The sequence below is a fragment of the Manduca sexta genome, chromosome 21, assembly GCF_014839805.1.
Source record: "Manduca sexta isolate Smith_Timp_Sample1 chromosome 21, JHU_Msex_v1.0, whole genome shotgun sequence".
Taxonomy (NCBI): domain Eukaryota; kingdom Metazoa; phylum Arthropoda; class Insecta; order Lepidoptera; family Sphingidae; genus Manduca; species Manduca sexta.
In genome coordinates this window covers 4,042,773-4,059,978 of record NC_051135.1, presented here as the reverse complement: position 1 = coordinate 4,059,978, position 17,206 = coordinate 4,042,773, and the positions used below count along the sequence as shown (strand labels likewise).

At 31.8% G+C, this 17,206-nt stretch overlaps 1 protein-coding gene across 1 annotated transcript in view; it reads left to right on the top strand.

Moving 5' to 3' along the window:
• Positions 1-3,358, top strand: part of LOC119190080 (peroxidase-like) — a 19,538-nt gene extending 16,180 nt beyond the window's left edge. Inside the window, exon 8 of the mRNA XM_037441134.1 lies at positions 3,223-3,358. Within this exon, the coding sequence (XP_037297031.1) occupies positions 3,223-3,358 (136 nt within the window). The remainder of the gene's footprint in view (positions 1-3,222) is intronic.
• Positions 3,359-17,206: the final 13,848 nt, after the last annotated feature.

The following is a 17,206-nucleotide window of genomic DNA, read 5'->3' as shown; positions in this document are numbered from 1 at the left end:
CACTCTATAACCTTTCCTTCTTTTTATTATTAAATTGCTTTTAATTTACGAATAAATTTGTATTAATTTAACACAAAAAATATACTTTAAATTATTGTGCTACATAATTATATTTTAAAAACACCAATGAATTAACGTATTGTACCGTACAATGTATAAGGTTATTTTATTTTACAATTGTATACAGGAATATTTAATACTTTAGATATTGCTTTAAAAGAATATTATCGTTATTGGATCGTAGTTTTATTTCCTTCATTTCATTCTGAGGAAGTGTTTTGTGTCTGTCGCGTGAATTCCAATTTAATTTGAAGCACATGTCTTCACCACTTTGCTTAAGTAACAAACGTCCTAGTCCGAAATAAAGTTTACTTAAACTTCTTTATTTGCGGATAGTGCAGGCTTTGTATTTACACAAATACATACACTCATGGTTTTACTATCAGATATCTTAGCTCCCATATAATTGATTGAGTTTATTTGCAATTTATCGAGTACCACTCTTGATTTCGGGCTGATTCTTACTTGAAAAACTAATATCTTACGCACATAACGGTACGAAACAACTTTGTTTCTCAAAAGATAAAGGGTATATGTGTAGGACGTCTAGGTAATTTGTATTATCTGGAAACACCTTAGAAAATGTTACGTTAAAGGAAAACATACTATCTACTTCATCTTCTTTACGTCAAGTTAAATGAAAGTGATTTACAGATTACCTAGATATATAAAATGAATCCAATAACCCTTTGCTATGTTTGATGATGTATTTCCGAAAACATCGTAACTTGCCAACTTTGGTTTGGGTCAAATGTTTTAGTCCGATTTTTGTAAATAAAAAACTGTAGATATAATAATTTAAATGTGAAATTCACGTGTAATTTAGATTGACCTATCGCTCATATGTTTTGGCCTTTCAAATATAATTCTACAAACTAGAATGGTCATCCTAGTAAAAATAAAATACCAAAAAGCGCCTAAGCTATGTTTCAATAATCAGATTTAAAACAAAGGGCAGATTCTATATGAGAACTAAAACCATGATCGCGTTTGCCGTCAGCTAGTAAATGTTGCCGATCAACGTTCAAAAACAGACGGATTTTGTTTTGCGAACTGAATTCTGTTTTTAGTCTTCGGAATTTACGGTTTTATTAAATCTGCCGAGAAATTTTACCGCAAAATAATATTTAATTTAAGTACCTCAAAGGCAACGCTGCGTGTCGGTTTGGTTTACAAATCTATAATAAAGCCATTTTATACTAAGCCAGGATTTCATAGAATTATAAATCTTAGTTGAGTTCTAATTAAATTATATTCAATAAGAAGCCGGCACCAGATGGGAAAAAATCAAATTATAATTAATGTAAAAAAGTTATATATTTTATTTCAGTTTAAACACATTTAAATTAAACTTAATACCGTGAACCGGCAAATACGGAACGGACTGCTGAGACAAATTCCGCAGTTTCGAAACACAACGGCGTAACTTCTGAGTTTAATAAAGTGATGTGTGTATTCTTTGTGAATTATCGCTCACTTTAACAGTTAAGAAAAACAGCGTGAAACCTCTCTCCGATATAGAGAAGGCGCGTGTCCAGAGTGGAACAGGTTGTAATAAAGGATTGATTAAATGGTAAACAAAAGAGATAAGTTCTGGCAAAAATAATTGTCAAATTGCAGCAACTGAAATACTATTGCTCAAAATTTCAATATGTATAAACCTTCCTTTTCATTCATAATTAACATACCTCTTGTTTCGTCTTTAAGATGACCAAAGCTGTATCAAAAAGAGAAGTATTTTTTTTAATGATTGATTGTCTACGAGATTCTTATTATAAACAGTTGCATGTCTCAAACATTTTTTTATTACAACGCAACCTATATTCATTTTCATTCATTGGTGAGGGTCGCCGGAGTTCGATGGATGAGGGCGGCCCAGTACCGGTCCCTGTGGCGCTCAATGGGGGAGGCCTTTGTCCAGCAGTGGACGATTCAAGGGCTGAAATGATGATGATGATGAACCTACATTAATTTGAAATAAATATACACGGGATTTTTAAAGTAACAACGTGGGTCTTAAGGCGTCAGCTGGGAGTTTTTATTGAGAAGCTAATAAAATCAATTTCATCGTGGTTACGGTTTTATATTTCAAACCAATTACATTAAATGAACTTTGCAGATTTTTATCACGTCCATTTTGTTTTATTTCGTTCGGTGTTTGTTTAATTTAATTTAGTCTACACCCACACGCCGCAACGGTATCCGAGAATTTTTACAGCAATATCAGCTTTGCTGAAATAAGAACCTTCACCATTTTACTATATATTTTTAAACAATTTACATCTTTGATATTGTTCATATTAGGACACATTTCTCTAGTAATTTTACGTTTCCTCTTTTTTAGCGATTCCATTAAACGTAACAGCGTTTTCTTTGAATACTAAAATTTGTATATTAAGTATTACTTATTCATGAAATATGAATTTACTCAATGAATTTACGATTAAAAGCTAAATTAATTAAATGTCTATCCTTTAGTACCTGACAATATTTCAAACGAAACTGTTTTTTATATAATGGACATTTATTTCCCTGGGCGGTAATAACTGTGAATTTATGTTTGTTTCAATTAAGAAATTGCGATGTCGGGTGATAAATATTACGTTACTTCTTGTTTAACTACACCTTTAGGTTTAAAACTAGCAATATTAATTGTTATATCGCTTTAAAGCGATAACGATTAATTACACGGCTTTAATTTTATTTCCTTATCCATTTATTATCAAGGTTTGCTTGGTGGGAACATGATAAGTTCTACAATGTTTTTGAGTAAGTATAATAATAACATGTTTTTTTTTAATGCCAATTACGTTAAAATAACTCGTTTATATATCTTAGCTGCGACAATTTATATACTTACGTACATTATATAAAAACATTGTCTTTTATTTTTAGCTTTTTAACGATAAAAGCATGGTTCACGTTACATATGCAAAAAATATTAAAATAAATATTGATTCAGATGATTTACTAAATCTTATTAAAATAGTAATGAGTTCTGATATGTTTAAAAATGTTGCTGCGAAAATGGTACAAAAAAGGGCTGTACAAACTATGTACAATAATCCTTACCATCCTGAAGATGATGTAGTGGAAATAGATATGAAAACCGAAAACGAGCATCTTAAACCAGATGCAAAACGAGATAACACTTAAGAATAGTCCTGTAGTGCTGGAAGCGTATTTAGAAAAGGAAAATGACAATTTCATAGCACTCAAAGAAGACAAAAGTGAAGATGTATTAACAGAAAATGATCAAGTTGGCACAGAGAAAGCTCAAAACAACCACTACATCTAAAACACTTAAAAATAAAGTTTCGTCACCGCCAAAAGAAAAAATATGCTTATGAAAAGACAATAAAAAGTGATAAACATAATTTCAAGCCTTTGCAAAGAAGATACGTCTTAAAAGGGTCTTTTAAGTAATGCATTATAGTTGTTATGAGGTATTAAGTAGAAAGGAAAAAGCAATAAAACGAAACAGTTTGTACAAAACGTGTTTTCACTTCATCATAGCTTTTCTCTTTGTGACGGTTACGTGATTCACAATCAGCGATCGCTCTAAAACTCTTTTGTTAAGATTTTCAACGCAAAGAATTCCGATTTGCTTTCAGTGCCACGAGTAAAAGCTGTATCTGAATCTCAATATTCAATTTCTACACTTTTATTAGGTTCGGTTCAAGTAACATCAATGCTCAAAAAGTTTGACACGAAATAAAAGGCAACCGTAAAAGAAGGTATTTTATTATTGTGTGAAATCTATTATCGAGATTTTAGTAAAATTCTTTTTATTGCATTAAATATCGGAATTTCAAGTAACATTTCTAGAGGTTAAGATATCTCAGTGAATATGATATGTTTATTATTTTATTGCGCAGTATTGTATAAACAGTATTTTGGTGTGGACGGCGTGTAAAAATACATACCCAAGCAAAACGGCGCGCTACCAGTATTTTTAGAAACTAATCCTAGTATGTTATCTTCACATTGGTAGATTTTTTTTTTATTTTGATATTGTATATTCAATTATGTCGTAATGAAAATTGTTGGTTCCGGGCATATCCTCTTTAAGCACACATAATTTAAATTTGCAAACAATACATATAGAAAATTTAATAAGAAATATTTTGGTATTCAAATTTTTTCAAAAAGACCCGAAATATTTTTTTTTTATTAAATTATATATAAATCTTTGCATATTCCGGCCTGTAACTCTTGGGTTGCCTGTAAGTGTATGGAACGATGCCATGTGCTCCGGGGAAGCTCTCAAGGAACTGCTATAATCCTAGATATCTTCCTAGATATTATTTAATAATTCTATGGACTTGAGTTTATAAAAAATCTGTTACACCTTAATTTGCCAACAACCAAAACAAAAAAAAAAAAGTACAATATTCAAGGAATTCTTCGAATGGAGAAATTAATTTTTAATAAATGTAGGAGGTTTTAAAAAATACATTTTCTAAGGAACGATTTCCAATTAGGTAACTTAAAGTTACCTTAAGCCAGAGGTGGGTTTTTATCTTCCACACCTTATCTCAGCAGTCCGTTCGTTTTAATTTTATTTCCATCTACGTACCTGTATAATATTACACTCCTTCTATCACCATGAATGAGCTATCTTTTATAATTTTAAAATAAGAAAATATCAAAGTTTAATACACTATGCAGCAGTCTTCTAAAGTTATTCCATAAGTGCTGATTATAAAGTTGTTTTTTGGCTTTCGTATCTTGGAATGTACCCTTATAATATCGCTTTATTTTTTGTGTTTCTGCCTGTCTGTTAATCAAGTTGAAATTGATGCCAAATACTTGGGTCTATGGTCTCATTCAGCTGTAACAAAATTAAAATGGTAAGTAAACGCGATCATAAGGTACGACTATTTGTACTTATCGCATATTTTGGGATTTCACAAGGGAATTAAAACCGGTTATTTCCGTTGACATAGAATCATAAAACTTGACAACAACTATGTCTTACACACATGTAAAAAAAATCTGAAGACTATAAATATGTATTTGAATAACAAAAAAGCTGGTTTGTACGGAACCATCGGTGCGCGAGTCCAAATCGCGCTTATCCAGTTTTTTTTTTGTATAATTATTATATGTTTGCTTTACAATATAAATTTATTGTTCCTTCATATGTTTGAAGTTCATAGAATTGGTGTTTCTGTTAGTATATTTGTGTATTCGAAATCTTAACTCAGTGATTATTTTTATTTTACAAATTATTCTACAAACAAGCATATTATTTAGGTACTATTGTTTTCTCTAAACGTAATAAATTACTTTTCCTTTCGCAGGGACTTGGTAGAACAGTTTATCTAAAAGCAATGCAGAAGTCTAGACTAAATTTATCTATGGGTAATTATCTTATTTACAGATGTCTGTCTTGAAATACTATTTAATCTACAAGAATTCTCGAGTTTACTTCGTTTTACTTAAAGGTCTTAGAAACTAATTTATTTTTACTTTTTTAATGCCAACCACATGAAATCAATGTATATATTACGATTATATAGTATTTCCATTCATTAGTATTAACAGAACATTGTAGTGAAATGTTTGACTACGGTATAAATGGACCGACTAGACAGGGTACTAGTACCATTGACAGAATACCTACCACAGAGACTTTTTACCGTTCCGTGTGGGGTAGTGAGGTTTCCGGAGGCCTTAATAATCCCTATTATTTTTCTTTAACGTCATTAGCGCATCCATGATTCTTATAGCATTATGGGCAGACATTATTAAAATGAGGTGACGGACTTGTTTCTTTGTTTGCCTGACCTATAAAAAAGTACTTTAACATTATTTATAATCCTCAGTCTACATTCAACCACAATATTTTTTTCATTTATTTTCAGTGCGCAAACCTTAGATAGGTAATGTTATTTATTGTATACTAAAAGCGTCGTAGAATATTCTACGAATGTAGACCCATCAATATTTTAAGTTGTTCAGACTATTTGGGGTTGAGTATTACGTCATAGTGTTGTGTTTAACTACCAAATATGTACGAGCATTAGTATCATGTCTAGCTCAAACTCAGTGAATAATAATTAATTAAGGACTTAATCGACCCGTTTTAAGACAAACGACGTACAAAAACTACGAATGGGACCACAAAGCTAAGCTTCAAAAGTCGTTTAGAAAAGAATTGGGCGCAAGGAAATGGATACTAAAAATGTCCCAAAATGATAGCGTAAGTATTTTTCTAGTTCAATATATAATTCGTTTTCAAGTGTCACAAGATTGTCAAACTCTACGTGATGATTCCTGCCGGTTCGATATTTCCGGGAAATGGCAGATGAAAGTGAAAAATTGTGCGTCCTATGAATTTCATTTTGTTTGAGTGACGAATGAAATAATCGGGCGCGCCAAGTGATTTGTGACGAGGATTTGAAATCCGTATGAAGAGTCACGACTTAGAAGGTTCGGAACCATTCGCCTAAGAATAAAGACATTAAATATAAGCAAATATAAATATGATAACACATATAACACAACGTCAAAATAAAATGTCTACTCAAATTAAACCGATGTCCGTAATTAGTTGTCTACCAATGTTTTATTGCGAATATAGGTCTCGGGTTCGATCCCTGGGTCGGCCAAAGTTTTATTGCATTTTTTTACTCAGTATCAGCCCGGAATCTGGCATTTATGCCCGTTATAGACGTCGCGCAAAAGACAATTTTTTTATTCGGGGTGGTGTGTGTGTGTGTGTGTGTGTGCGTGCGTGCGTGTGTGTGTATTATTTTAATTACAAAAGTTGATTATCGATAGACCGATAAACTATAACACAGTACACCAATCAATTAACCATAATTGATATCGCATTGTGAACTGAAATAGATGTTTTTTTTTTAACAAAAATAAATGGGTATTACAGTATATAAAATAATCCGCTTTGACGATGAAAAAGGTTACAAGAGAATTAGTGAATAAATCAAATAAAGCTCTGAACTAAAATATTTTATACAATTTTGACTTGTAGGGGAGATAAGCCCAAAACGGGTAGCCCGCCCAAAACGGGTAAGTGTTTTAAATTTCGCGTCTTTCGCATTAGTTTCAAATTGTGCACGCAGAAGGAGAGCGCAGGTATCGTTCAATCACAGGCAGTCTCTTTGTGCGCACGGACCACGCGGCTACAAGGTAATTTGTAATCAAAGATTTTTGCTGTTTTTGATAAAAATATTAATGAATTTCCATTTCTGATTAGTCGATTTTGGTTTGTTGGACGTAATTACTAGATTGGTTATATTATTTTGTTGTCTTTGTAGCTTTATATCAGTGAAGAAATTTCTAACCCTTTGCTTTGGTTTTGTGGTTATCAATGTACGAAATGAAATGATGCCTTTGGGCAAATCGGGTATGGGTAAAACGGGTACCCGATTTGCCCTGATAGATTTTTGAAATATAAGTAACTTTTGAATAATATTATTTGTCCTTATTTTGTAGTTGGTTAATAAGTACAAGAGAAAAACTACCAACGCATCAGGGGACGAGAAAATAATGGAACTTGCAATGGAAGAATCTAAAAAAAAACATCTGTCAATGCAGTTGCTAAAAAATATGGTATCAATTTGTCAACACTGCAGTTACACATAAAAAAGGAATCAACAAGGAAAATCCTTGGAAAATTTGTACCAGTTTTCACCGCGGATCAAGAGTTAGAGTTGGTCGAATATATTCTACAAATGGATAATTTATTTTTTGGACCGACGAAAAAAGAATTTTTGGAATTAATTTATCAATATGCCGAAAAAAAAACAAAATAAAGCATCCATTTAAGGCAAACGCAGCAGGCGAGGACTGGTACCCAGGTTTCAAGGCACGACATTCTGAGATCACCCTCCGCAAGCCAGAACCAACATCGATTGCGCGTACAAGAGGCTTTAACAGATCTCAAGTTAAAAGATTCTTAAGAAGAAAGAAAGAAGATAATATATAAAAAGCTAAAATCTTCACAAGCACCCCTATTAAAGAACAACAGAGAGAGAAAGAATCAAATAAACACAAGAATATGACCACAGATGCAGTAAATAAAATTATAAAAAATATTAAGCCTTCAAAATTTAAGAAAATAAAGATGAAAATATTAAAAACGGGACCTAAATTAAACAAAAGTGTTTTGAACGAGTACCAAATTAGTAATCAGTAGTAAATTTTTGAAGATCCACCAACAGAGGACTGGATTAAATGTAAAGAATGTGAAATGTGGGCTCATGAAGCTTGCACTTTATACTCAGACAGACATCCGTACTATTGTGACATGTGTCAATAATAGTTTAAGTAATATAAATTATGACTTAGTCTGATTCGAAAAGACTGATAATTATTATGAAGGCAAACCTGTTATTTAATGTTGTGATTAGAGGCATAAGTAGATTTTAAATCATTATTTATACTACTACCCGTTTTGCCCAAAAGCCTTACCCGTTTTAGGCACCCCCTCTAGGGGCAAAAACGGGTTTTGTTAAACTTTTAAATTATGATATTTTTCTTTAAAATGAAGATATTTTGTTAAATTTGAGACTTGTTTTTTAAAGTTAATTAAGTATGGAACTGTGATAATTCAAATAAAAGTTCGAAATATATTAAGAACCTGCTTTTATTTTCTTGTATCCTTAGCTTACCCGTTTTGGGCTTATCTCCCCTACAAATAACACAAAAAAACTCTATAACCGCATGAAATAAATAAAAGATTACTCTAGTAAAAACCGGGCTTTTAGCCATACATCAAATGGAAAAAAATATTATTCTTAGAGCATGAACGTTTCGCTGTAAAATAAGTCGTGGCTTCGATGTTCATACTGGCATAGAATTTTCTTGAATCCATATTAGCGTTGGCTTGCTTAAACCTATTTCTCAGTATGCAGTTCCCTGAAGAAATCAATATAGCCTATCGCACAGTGAATCTAACCAAACATCCCCAGGGAGGATAAACCAATACAAAGACAATAATACTTTTGTAAATTTGATGTTTCGCCTACCACCGCATCATATATTTATTGATTTACTTTGTTATAACACTTGAACAACTTGGGGTATAGGGTATTTATAGTGTATAATTTAATATAAACAAAATCTAAATTTGTGTAAATATCATAAATGTGGAACTGGACGAAATATGTATGTAAAGTAGTTTCTATTTTTAGGTTTGTAACAAAGAGATGGGGCGAATTCGGAGTATTTTCAAGTTTTAATTACTTCCGGAATTTGTGTTGTGTAGGCAGAAATACATTGTACGCTTTGTTCCGACTCGGACAAGATTTAAAGAGAAAATGTTGTTGCCTCTTATTAAAGAACAAAATTGTTAGCGTAATTTCTTAATTTTTCAGTGTAAAACATATCAGATCTTTGTAAAATCTTTACTAAATAGCTGTCCGTCAAGGATACAGTTTCAAAATTATTTCAAGGTATGAAAATAATAAATACCCGAGAATTCGTTTAGTAAGTTAAATAGAGGTAATATTTTTTCGTATCTCGACAAGTTAAATTGGTTTTGCCGTAAGAAATGTGTTTATCGCGGACAATCTGCAATAATCTGTTAACTGTCTACACAAATCTCGGAGACTTAGAAGTGTCGTTAAACAAATTTAATTTATTGGAGTTGGAAGTGAGAAACTCTATTTTCGTCGAAGTAGTCGCGAATGCTTGAATCCATTGTCGCATGGCTATTACTGTTTGCATAAGAATAAGCATTAGAAATATTACAAAACTCTTCATTGCTGTGCTCCTTGCTTTGTGAAACTTAGGTTGTCTGAAACAAGTCGTTAAATAAGTTTAGTCTAGATTTTTACAACAAAAGGAAGTCCTTTGTAAGTTTAGATAAGAGATTGTTGTTTTAAAATAAAAATATTTATTTTAATGTTGTAGAACATTCAAGACTGAAAACTTGTTTCTTACTTTTTGTAGAAATAACGATTGGTCATAAAAAGCATATTTCCACATAATCTGGTCTCAGATAATACAAGCATTAATTAATTCCGATTAACACATTTTCTATAACAATGAGAGGACTACTCTATTCGCCACTTTTATAAATTCACTTCTTAGCGATTACATAATAAATCTACGAATTTGATATTTTTAGACTACATAATTTATTACAAATATGGGTCTTTTGCCTGAGTAGATTCGTTGCGCTACATACAGGATAATTTTGACTTCGTGTTAATAAATGCTACTCGTCTCTGCTTCTGTCAACATTGTGCCAAAAGTCATTCATGAATGAAGGATATTTTTACCAAAAATGCTGGTTTTAATTTTCAATGTTTTTTTATCATTTTGTAGTTAAATGCGAATATGGCGAGTACGTGAGTGTATTTCTGACTTGTCGCTGCAACGTATTCTCTTAGATTAATGGTAGTGGCATTAGGGCACGTAAAATTAAAATTGCCTATTATTGATACTTATTTTTTTTATTTTACATCGGCGCTTCCAGTAACTTATTCTTAAGTGTTATTATCAAGAAGATAAGTACGTGTTTTAATTTAGTAACGCAATGTCAAAATAACCTCGTATAAAGTTTTAATATAGTTAATTTGGAATTTCCGGAGGAACAGTTTCATCTAACATATACCGCGGCCGCACTGATGTGGAAACTCCGGGGAATTTCTATAATTTCCTAGTTGAATGATCCGTATTAGCATTTGTTTTGATAATAAATGAACTTGTTTTGTAGGTGTGGGTTTGTATCTATATATCGTCTTTATCAAACGAAATTTCATGTACCGTCAATTACAGGTAGTTTTGACAAAAGAACTCATTAGTAACATGTAATGTTAGATAGGCGGCGATAGCTTAGTTGGTTGTGGAACGGACTGCCGATACGAATGTCTGCAGGTTCAAACGCAAGGGCACACACCTCTGACTTTTCTAAAAAAATATGTGTGTATTTTTTGTGAATTATTGTGTGATTTTACGGTGAAGAAAAACATTGTGAGGAAACCTGCATACCCGAGAAGTTCTTTATAGGAATTTCGAAGGTGTGTGAAGTTTACCAATCCGTACTAGGCCAGCGTGGTGGACTAAGGCCTAATTCCTCACAGTAGAAGAGGAGGGCCGTGCCCAACAGTAGGACAGTATATAATACAGGGCTGATATTTTATAAATTTATATGATGTAAGACGCTTATAATACACCGTTGGTGAAGTTAGTAATTCTAAAAATAGTATTTAATATTTATCTTTATTGGCATTATTTTCAGTGACAGTTCTATCTTGACTGGCAGATTTAGAGTTGCTGTTTCAAAAAATAATCTAATATTTTATTCATAATCTTAGTTTAAGCACATGAGAAAGGGACTATTGGGTACAATAAATACGTAGTTTACAAAAGTTTAGTTTTTTTTAAATCATTGATACAGCCCTTTGTTTATTAACAACGTCGACTCTTAGGGCCTGTTTCACAATGTTTTAATATTTTTTATTGATAGGTATTGTATGAAGTATTTAAGTATATAACATCGATTAGAGAGCGACTTTTGTATTTGGTCGTCTTCATTTACTCAGAAATTGTGAAGCAAGCCCTAAGATTATTAAATATTTTTGTCTTTTAAGAACTTTTATGACTATCAGATAGTTTTATGTATCTAAAATTTTGTTAAATAAGTATGATTTTAATATTTTTTTTAAATTTTATAACGCACCGAGATCAAAAATTATTGTAGGAAGTCCTTTGTTTAAAAAAAAATGCTTTTGTACATTAAATTAAATCATTTTTTTTTCTTTTTTTAACATATGATAAACCTTTTGTACATTATTATAGTGGAGATAAAAGGATTGCTGACAAGGGTACAAAATTGATCAAAGGTGATTTGAAATCTTTAATTTGTTTAACTCGTTTTGTGGTTGACTGTACTATATTATGGTGACACGGTATAGGCACAGAATCCAATATCATTTTACCCCATACCAGAGAACCAGAGACCTTAACGTGGCAGTCGCACCGCAACACAAATTACATTTGAGGCAGGCTATATAGAATTTTCTATAAAAAAAATTGATGATTCAGTTAAGACAGTTGTAAGAATTTTCTCATTAAATAATTCTTAAATAGTTTTTACGAGAAAATAATTCAAAAGAAAGGATGGTTTAACCATCTGATTTTAAAATTGTAGAGAAAATATGTTTTCGAAATTACATCTATGTTTTAGAATTATACTTTTTTGAATTGTACTACTAACATTAAGCGAAAAACTTTTCCATGTTCAAGAGCCGTACTAATTTAATTCGTGACCTCGTTAAGCAAGGCCTTGAATATCAATCTTCTCTTAAGAGAGACAACTAAACTAGCAGTTTCTAAGCGGGAATAATTCAAATCTGAGGAAAATCTTAGGGCTTAATAAATCTATCTCAACTTTGAGTAAAATTTCAATTAGACATTAAATGTATCGAACTATTTAATAAATCAAGCTTAAGCTGTAATTTAAGAGCTTGTTCTCAGCTGAGTCGGCGCTATTACCTAAACAAAAGTCAGCCATCAAAATCCGTCACATATTGTGACTTAAAGTTATTGAGGTGATGTTAATATGGCTTTATTAATAAGCGACTATCTTAAGATGCCAACTTTAGTTAGACAGCGTCTGATCTGATATCGCACTTGAGAGCAAAATTGAGTAACGTTAATTAATGCGGTCCTAAGTATGTTTTTAATAATATGTACATTTTATAGTATGAATTTATTTTGTAATTTGTAATTGTATCATGCTGATATAATGGTCAAAAAAAATGTCGGCAAATTAATATAAATTTCTTACAAACTTTTAAAGAGACTTCTTTATTTTAATTGTTGCGAACATTTTAAAATGGTGAAACCTTTTTCAATATGCGATTTTAATGAAATAAAGCCCATATTCTGCTCACAGAAAACAGCCAGACAGAAAAGGACTTAAAATTCGCTCATTTAAGTTCTAATTCTTTACTTTTTATTAATTTTGTTTCATATTTTAACGCACAGACGCATTGAGTTTTGCAGTTTTTATATCTAGCAAAACTTCTTTTCTTTTAACATTATTTTCAAATTTTCGACATATTGATCCAATATATCTTATAGACATCCAATCAACCTACTCTCTAGGTTTGCTGATAGCCCTATTGGGAAATAAAATCAACAAAGGCCGAAACAATGCCTTTTTATTTCATAGAAAATATTTTTATGAATTTATAAAACAACTTTTCCCCGCGGTTTGATTCTAATAAAATATAATAGGTAATTTCGGGGTCATGTAATGCAAAACAGAATCCCTTTAGATGACCACTCTATTCCATCGGTTTACAAGCTTACCAAGGTTCTTTTACTTTGAAGCGGATTCAGGCTAAGATGTATTTATTACATAGATACGTTGTCTGAGCTCAATACTGGCAAGACGAAAGTAAGGTAATTGCCCGACTTAACAGCCAATAAGCGTGCGGCACTAACGTTGTTACGTAACTGTCGATGTATATATATCCTTTTCTAACGAATGTGTGCTGCATCTTTTTATTCCTTCTTTGAGTCAATTTGTAATTATAGTACAGGTACGTGAATATAGCAAATAGTGCGCCGTTTTTATGTGCCATTTTGTTAGTGTATGACGCGTCTACTTGTAAAACGTCATTGGTTTCAGGTATCAAGCCCTAGTACATAAATCAAATTGCGATTTTACGGATTTTATCGCGGTTTTTTATATTATCATTTTCTCCGGACGTTTCGAAGACTTTGCAGCCTTCGTGGTCACGGGGCGGACTATATATTATAATTCTCTTTAGGTGGACTGATGTGTTGGTTATCCAAAATGTCAAAGTTACAATATCTACCTAAATTTTACTATTTTTTATAAATTTTAGCTGTTTGTAGTCAAGTCTATTCAGAATGAATGAAGGCTGCAAAGTCTTTTCAAACGTCGGGAGAAAATTATAATATAAAATACCGCGATAAAATACTAAAATAGTTTTATTTTAAAATCAATCGAGTTTTAATCGTACTATAAAAAATATAGGATTCTAGCTTTACTTCGTAGGTACCAAATACATTCAGAATGCCTATAAAAATAAATCGAACGGTTCTGAAAGTGGGAATCCGCCACCCTTTTCAAAAATTCTTGTTGATAATGAATTTTAAATGCAAATTACCATTTTAATTGCACATTTGTCTAAACATGTATCGTAATATTAAAAGCATAATTTTTCTCATTACAGATAGCAGGACAAAGGCAGGTGGATTTATGGCCACCTATTTATTGTATTATAAGAATAGAAACGACGTCACAGTGGGGTGCCAATCTAGGGTACCCATTAGAATTTTATGTTGAAATCATGTTATGTAACAGAACGTGTTCTGCTTTAACAAAAAGCCATGGACTTTTTATTGCGGAGACGTTCGTTTTATGTTTCACGTAGAAGGAATTGGCTAGAAAAAGAAAATTCGTGAATTGTTTTCTCGGAATTCGCTTAATGGCTACTCTACACGTTGGCCAATATTAAGTGAATATGTATGCCCAATGCCTAGCTAACATGTTCCGGCAATCGTTCCATCAAAATCCTTTGATGTTTGTTGAAACATCGACTACAATCAGATTTCGCGCCAGCAATGGGATTACTCACACTCAAATTATAAATACGTACGTACCTACCTACCGACAAATCTCCTTTATAAATGTTCGCATAGTTACTGGCCACAACCATTGGGACAATATTGCCAACGTGTAGAAAAGCTATAAGAATATAAGACATGTCGTTCCAATCTCGTATGTTTCGCCATGTTGAATGTGGTTTGCAATCTGCCATTTATCCCATTTGTTCAGTAATTGTTCCGTAGCAACTCCTTGGAAATTTTCTTCGTCGTGCTCGACCTTTACCTGTTTGCGATGTCTCCTTGACTTTGTACTTGTATTATCGAATTGTTTGTCGTGGAAATTGCCGGACGTTTAGAAAACAATTTTAAAAGGAACAAATTTTCTTTGTTACGTGTTTGTGTACCGTAAATTTAGTCGTACAAGATAAAACAAATAAAAATCTTCATTCCTTATAACTAGGGCCCGGATTAATATGTAAATACATATTTTAATTTACACGATTTTCGTCCTAGAACTTATTCTCTACATCTATTATCGTATTTGTATTGTGAAAAACTTTTATTTTCATTTCATTAAAAAAAATTATTTTCCATATTTTTCCATATTTTAAGGTTAAGTCCATATTTTACAAAAAAAATATCACCATCATCCATATTTTCAAACATTATACGTACGTGACGTTTTGAGCTGCTTGCGCGTCGTTGTATTTTTACGTACTTTCATACCTTCATTTGCGCTACTACATATTATATTTTTCTTTCGAAGTTTCGAAGACTGCAGCCTTCATGGTCACAGGGCGGTCTAAGGTGTTGGTCGTCCGAAAGGGCTGCAAAGTCTTTGAAACATCGGGATAAAAATATAATATAAATAACCGCGATAGAATACAAAAAAAAAGATTTATTTTTGATGAAATGAGAATTTTTATAGAATTTGAATTCAACATTTCGCTACCTTTTTAAAGTTTTTTTTTAAATATAACTCTTACTGTAACAGTAACTGATTTTTCAAAATAAAGAATGTTTAAAATGAAAGGTATTGAAATAAAAACTATTTAACGAATTTTATCGCGGTATTTTATATTATTTTTTCTCACGGGGGCACTGGCCCCGGTAACCATGAAGGCTGCAAAGTCTTCGAAACGTCGGGAGAAAATAATATAAAATACCGCGATAAAATCCGTTAAATAGTTTTTATTTTAATGTCTAATATTCGCGTAAACATAAGAAATCATTATGAAAGGTATTGTTGTTTTATACTCCATATTATTGCCATATTTTAGATTTTTTGGTCCATATTTTATGTACATATTTTGTATTTTTTTTATACATATTTATCCGGGCCCTACTTATAACCAATACATGGAATCAACAATATTAGCAGCATTATAAAAAATATTAATCAACCGAAGTAGAGCTTCTAAAATTACTACGCTTAGTGCGCAGTTTCACTGTAGGGAACGCCTTAAGACCTCAGGGACTATAGTGAAATAGTTAGCTTGCAACATTTAGAAGCTTTAGATCCACAAGTAAATTCCACAGTTAGTACGTATTTAGGTAAGAGCAACTCATTAATTTTGGAACCTGCAAAATTATATAACATAAGATACTTACGTGTTCACCAACCATGCAATCATCATCTCTCACCTCTCCCACCATCTCTTTGGTTTTAGCACATAGTTGACACTAGGATTGTATTTAGGATACGCACAAATCATAATATGCAATAGTTTTCCACAAAAACGAGTCATACGACAAACACCTCTATTGCCTGAAATTAATATTACATACATGTGTTGATAAGCACGCCTTCTGTTACATAATGAGACGGAAATCCCGTTGTCGCAAAACGGAAATCACCTTTGCCCACCTAATCAAGCTCCAAGCGGGTAAGTTACTTAAGCAAAGGTTGGGGCTGGGTAAAGGCTCTATTGAGTAATTAGTAGACAGTACGACTATGCAGTAAGGATTTTTTGCATCATAGGGTTTTGACAGAGATTTATTTGAATTATATAAATATAGCAGCTTTTTTCTACAGCTCCGCTTGCTGATAAATATTTTCTTGGAATAAAAAGTAGCCCAGCACTCAGGAGTAAATAGTAATATAGCTTCCTATTGGTGACAAAATTATCAAAATTAGTTTAGTAGTTCCTAAGAATACCGCGTTCAAACAAACTCTTCATCTTTATAATATTACTATAGATTGATGCTTACCTAGTATAAGTAGACACGATATAGTGTTACAATAAATGAATGCGAAACGTGTGTTGTACATAAAAGCCGTAATAGGAATGACAACAAACTTTATTGAAAAATTATACTATCTATTTACATTTGGAGTTGCGTGTTCTTATATTAATAAATCATTTCATTAAACATATTTTTGTATTGTCTTTTAATTTCATTAAACCAGAAGTGATTTACAATTTATGTTTATCTTTGGTACAAATAAATTGAAAGAAATACATCGAAATCTAAAATCAAATTGTTTTGTCTTGTTTACAAAATGTATCGTGAAAATGATATATATTTATGACACATTTGTTTATTTTAGTAGCACAATAAATACAACGAGATTATTTAC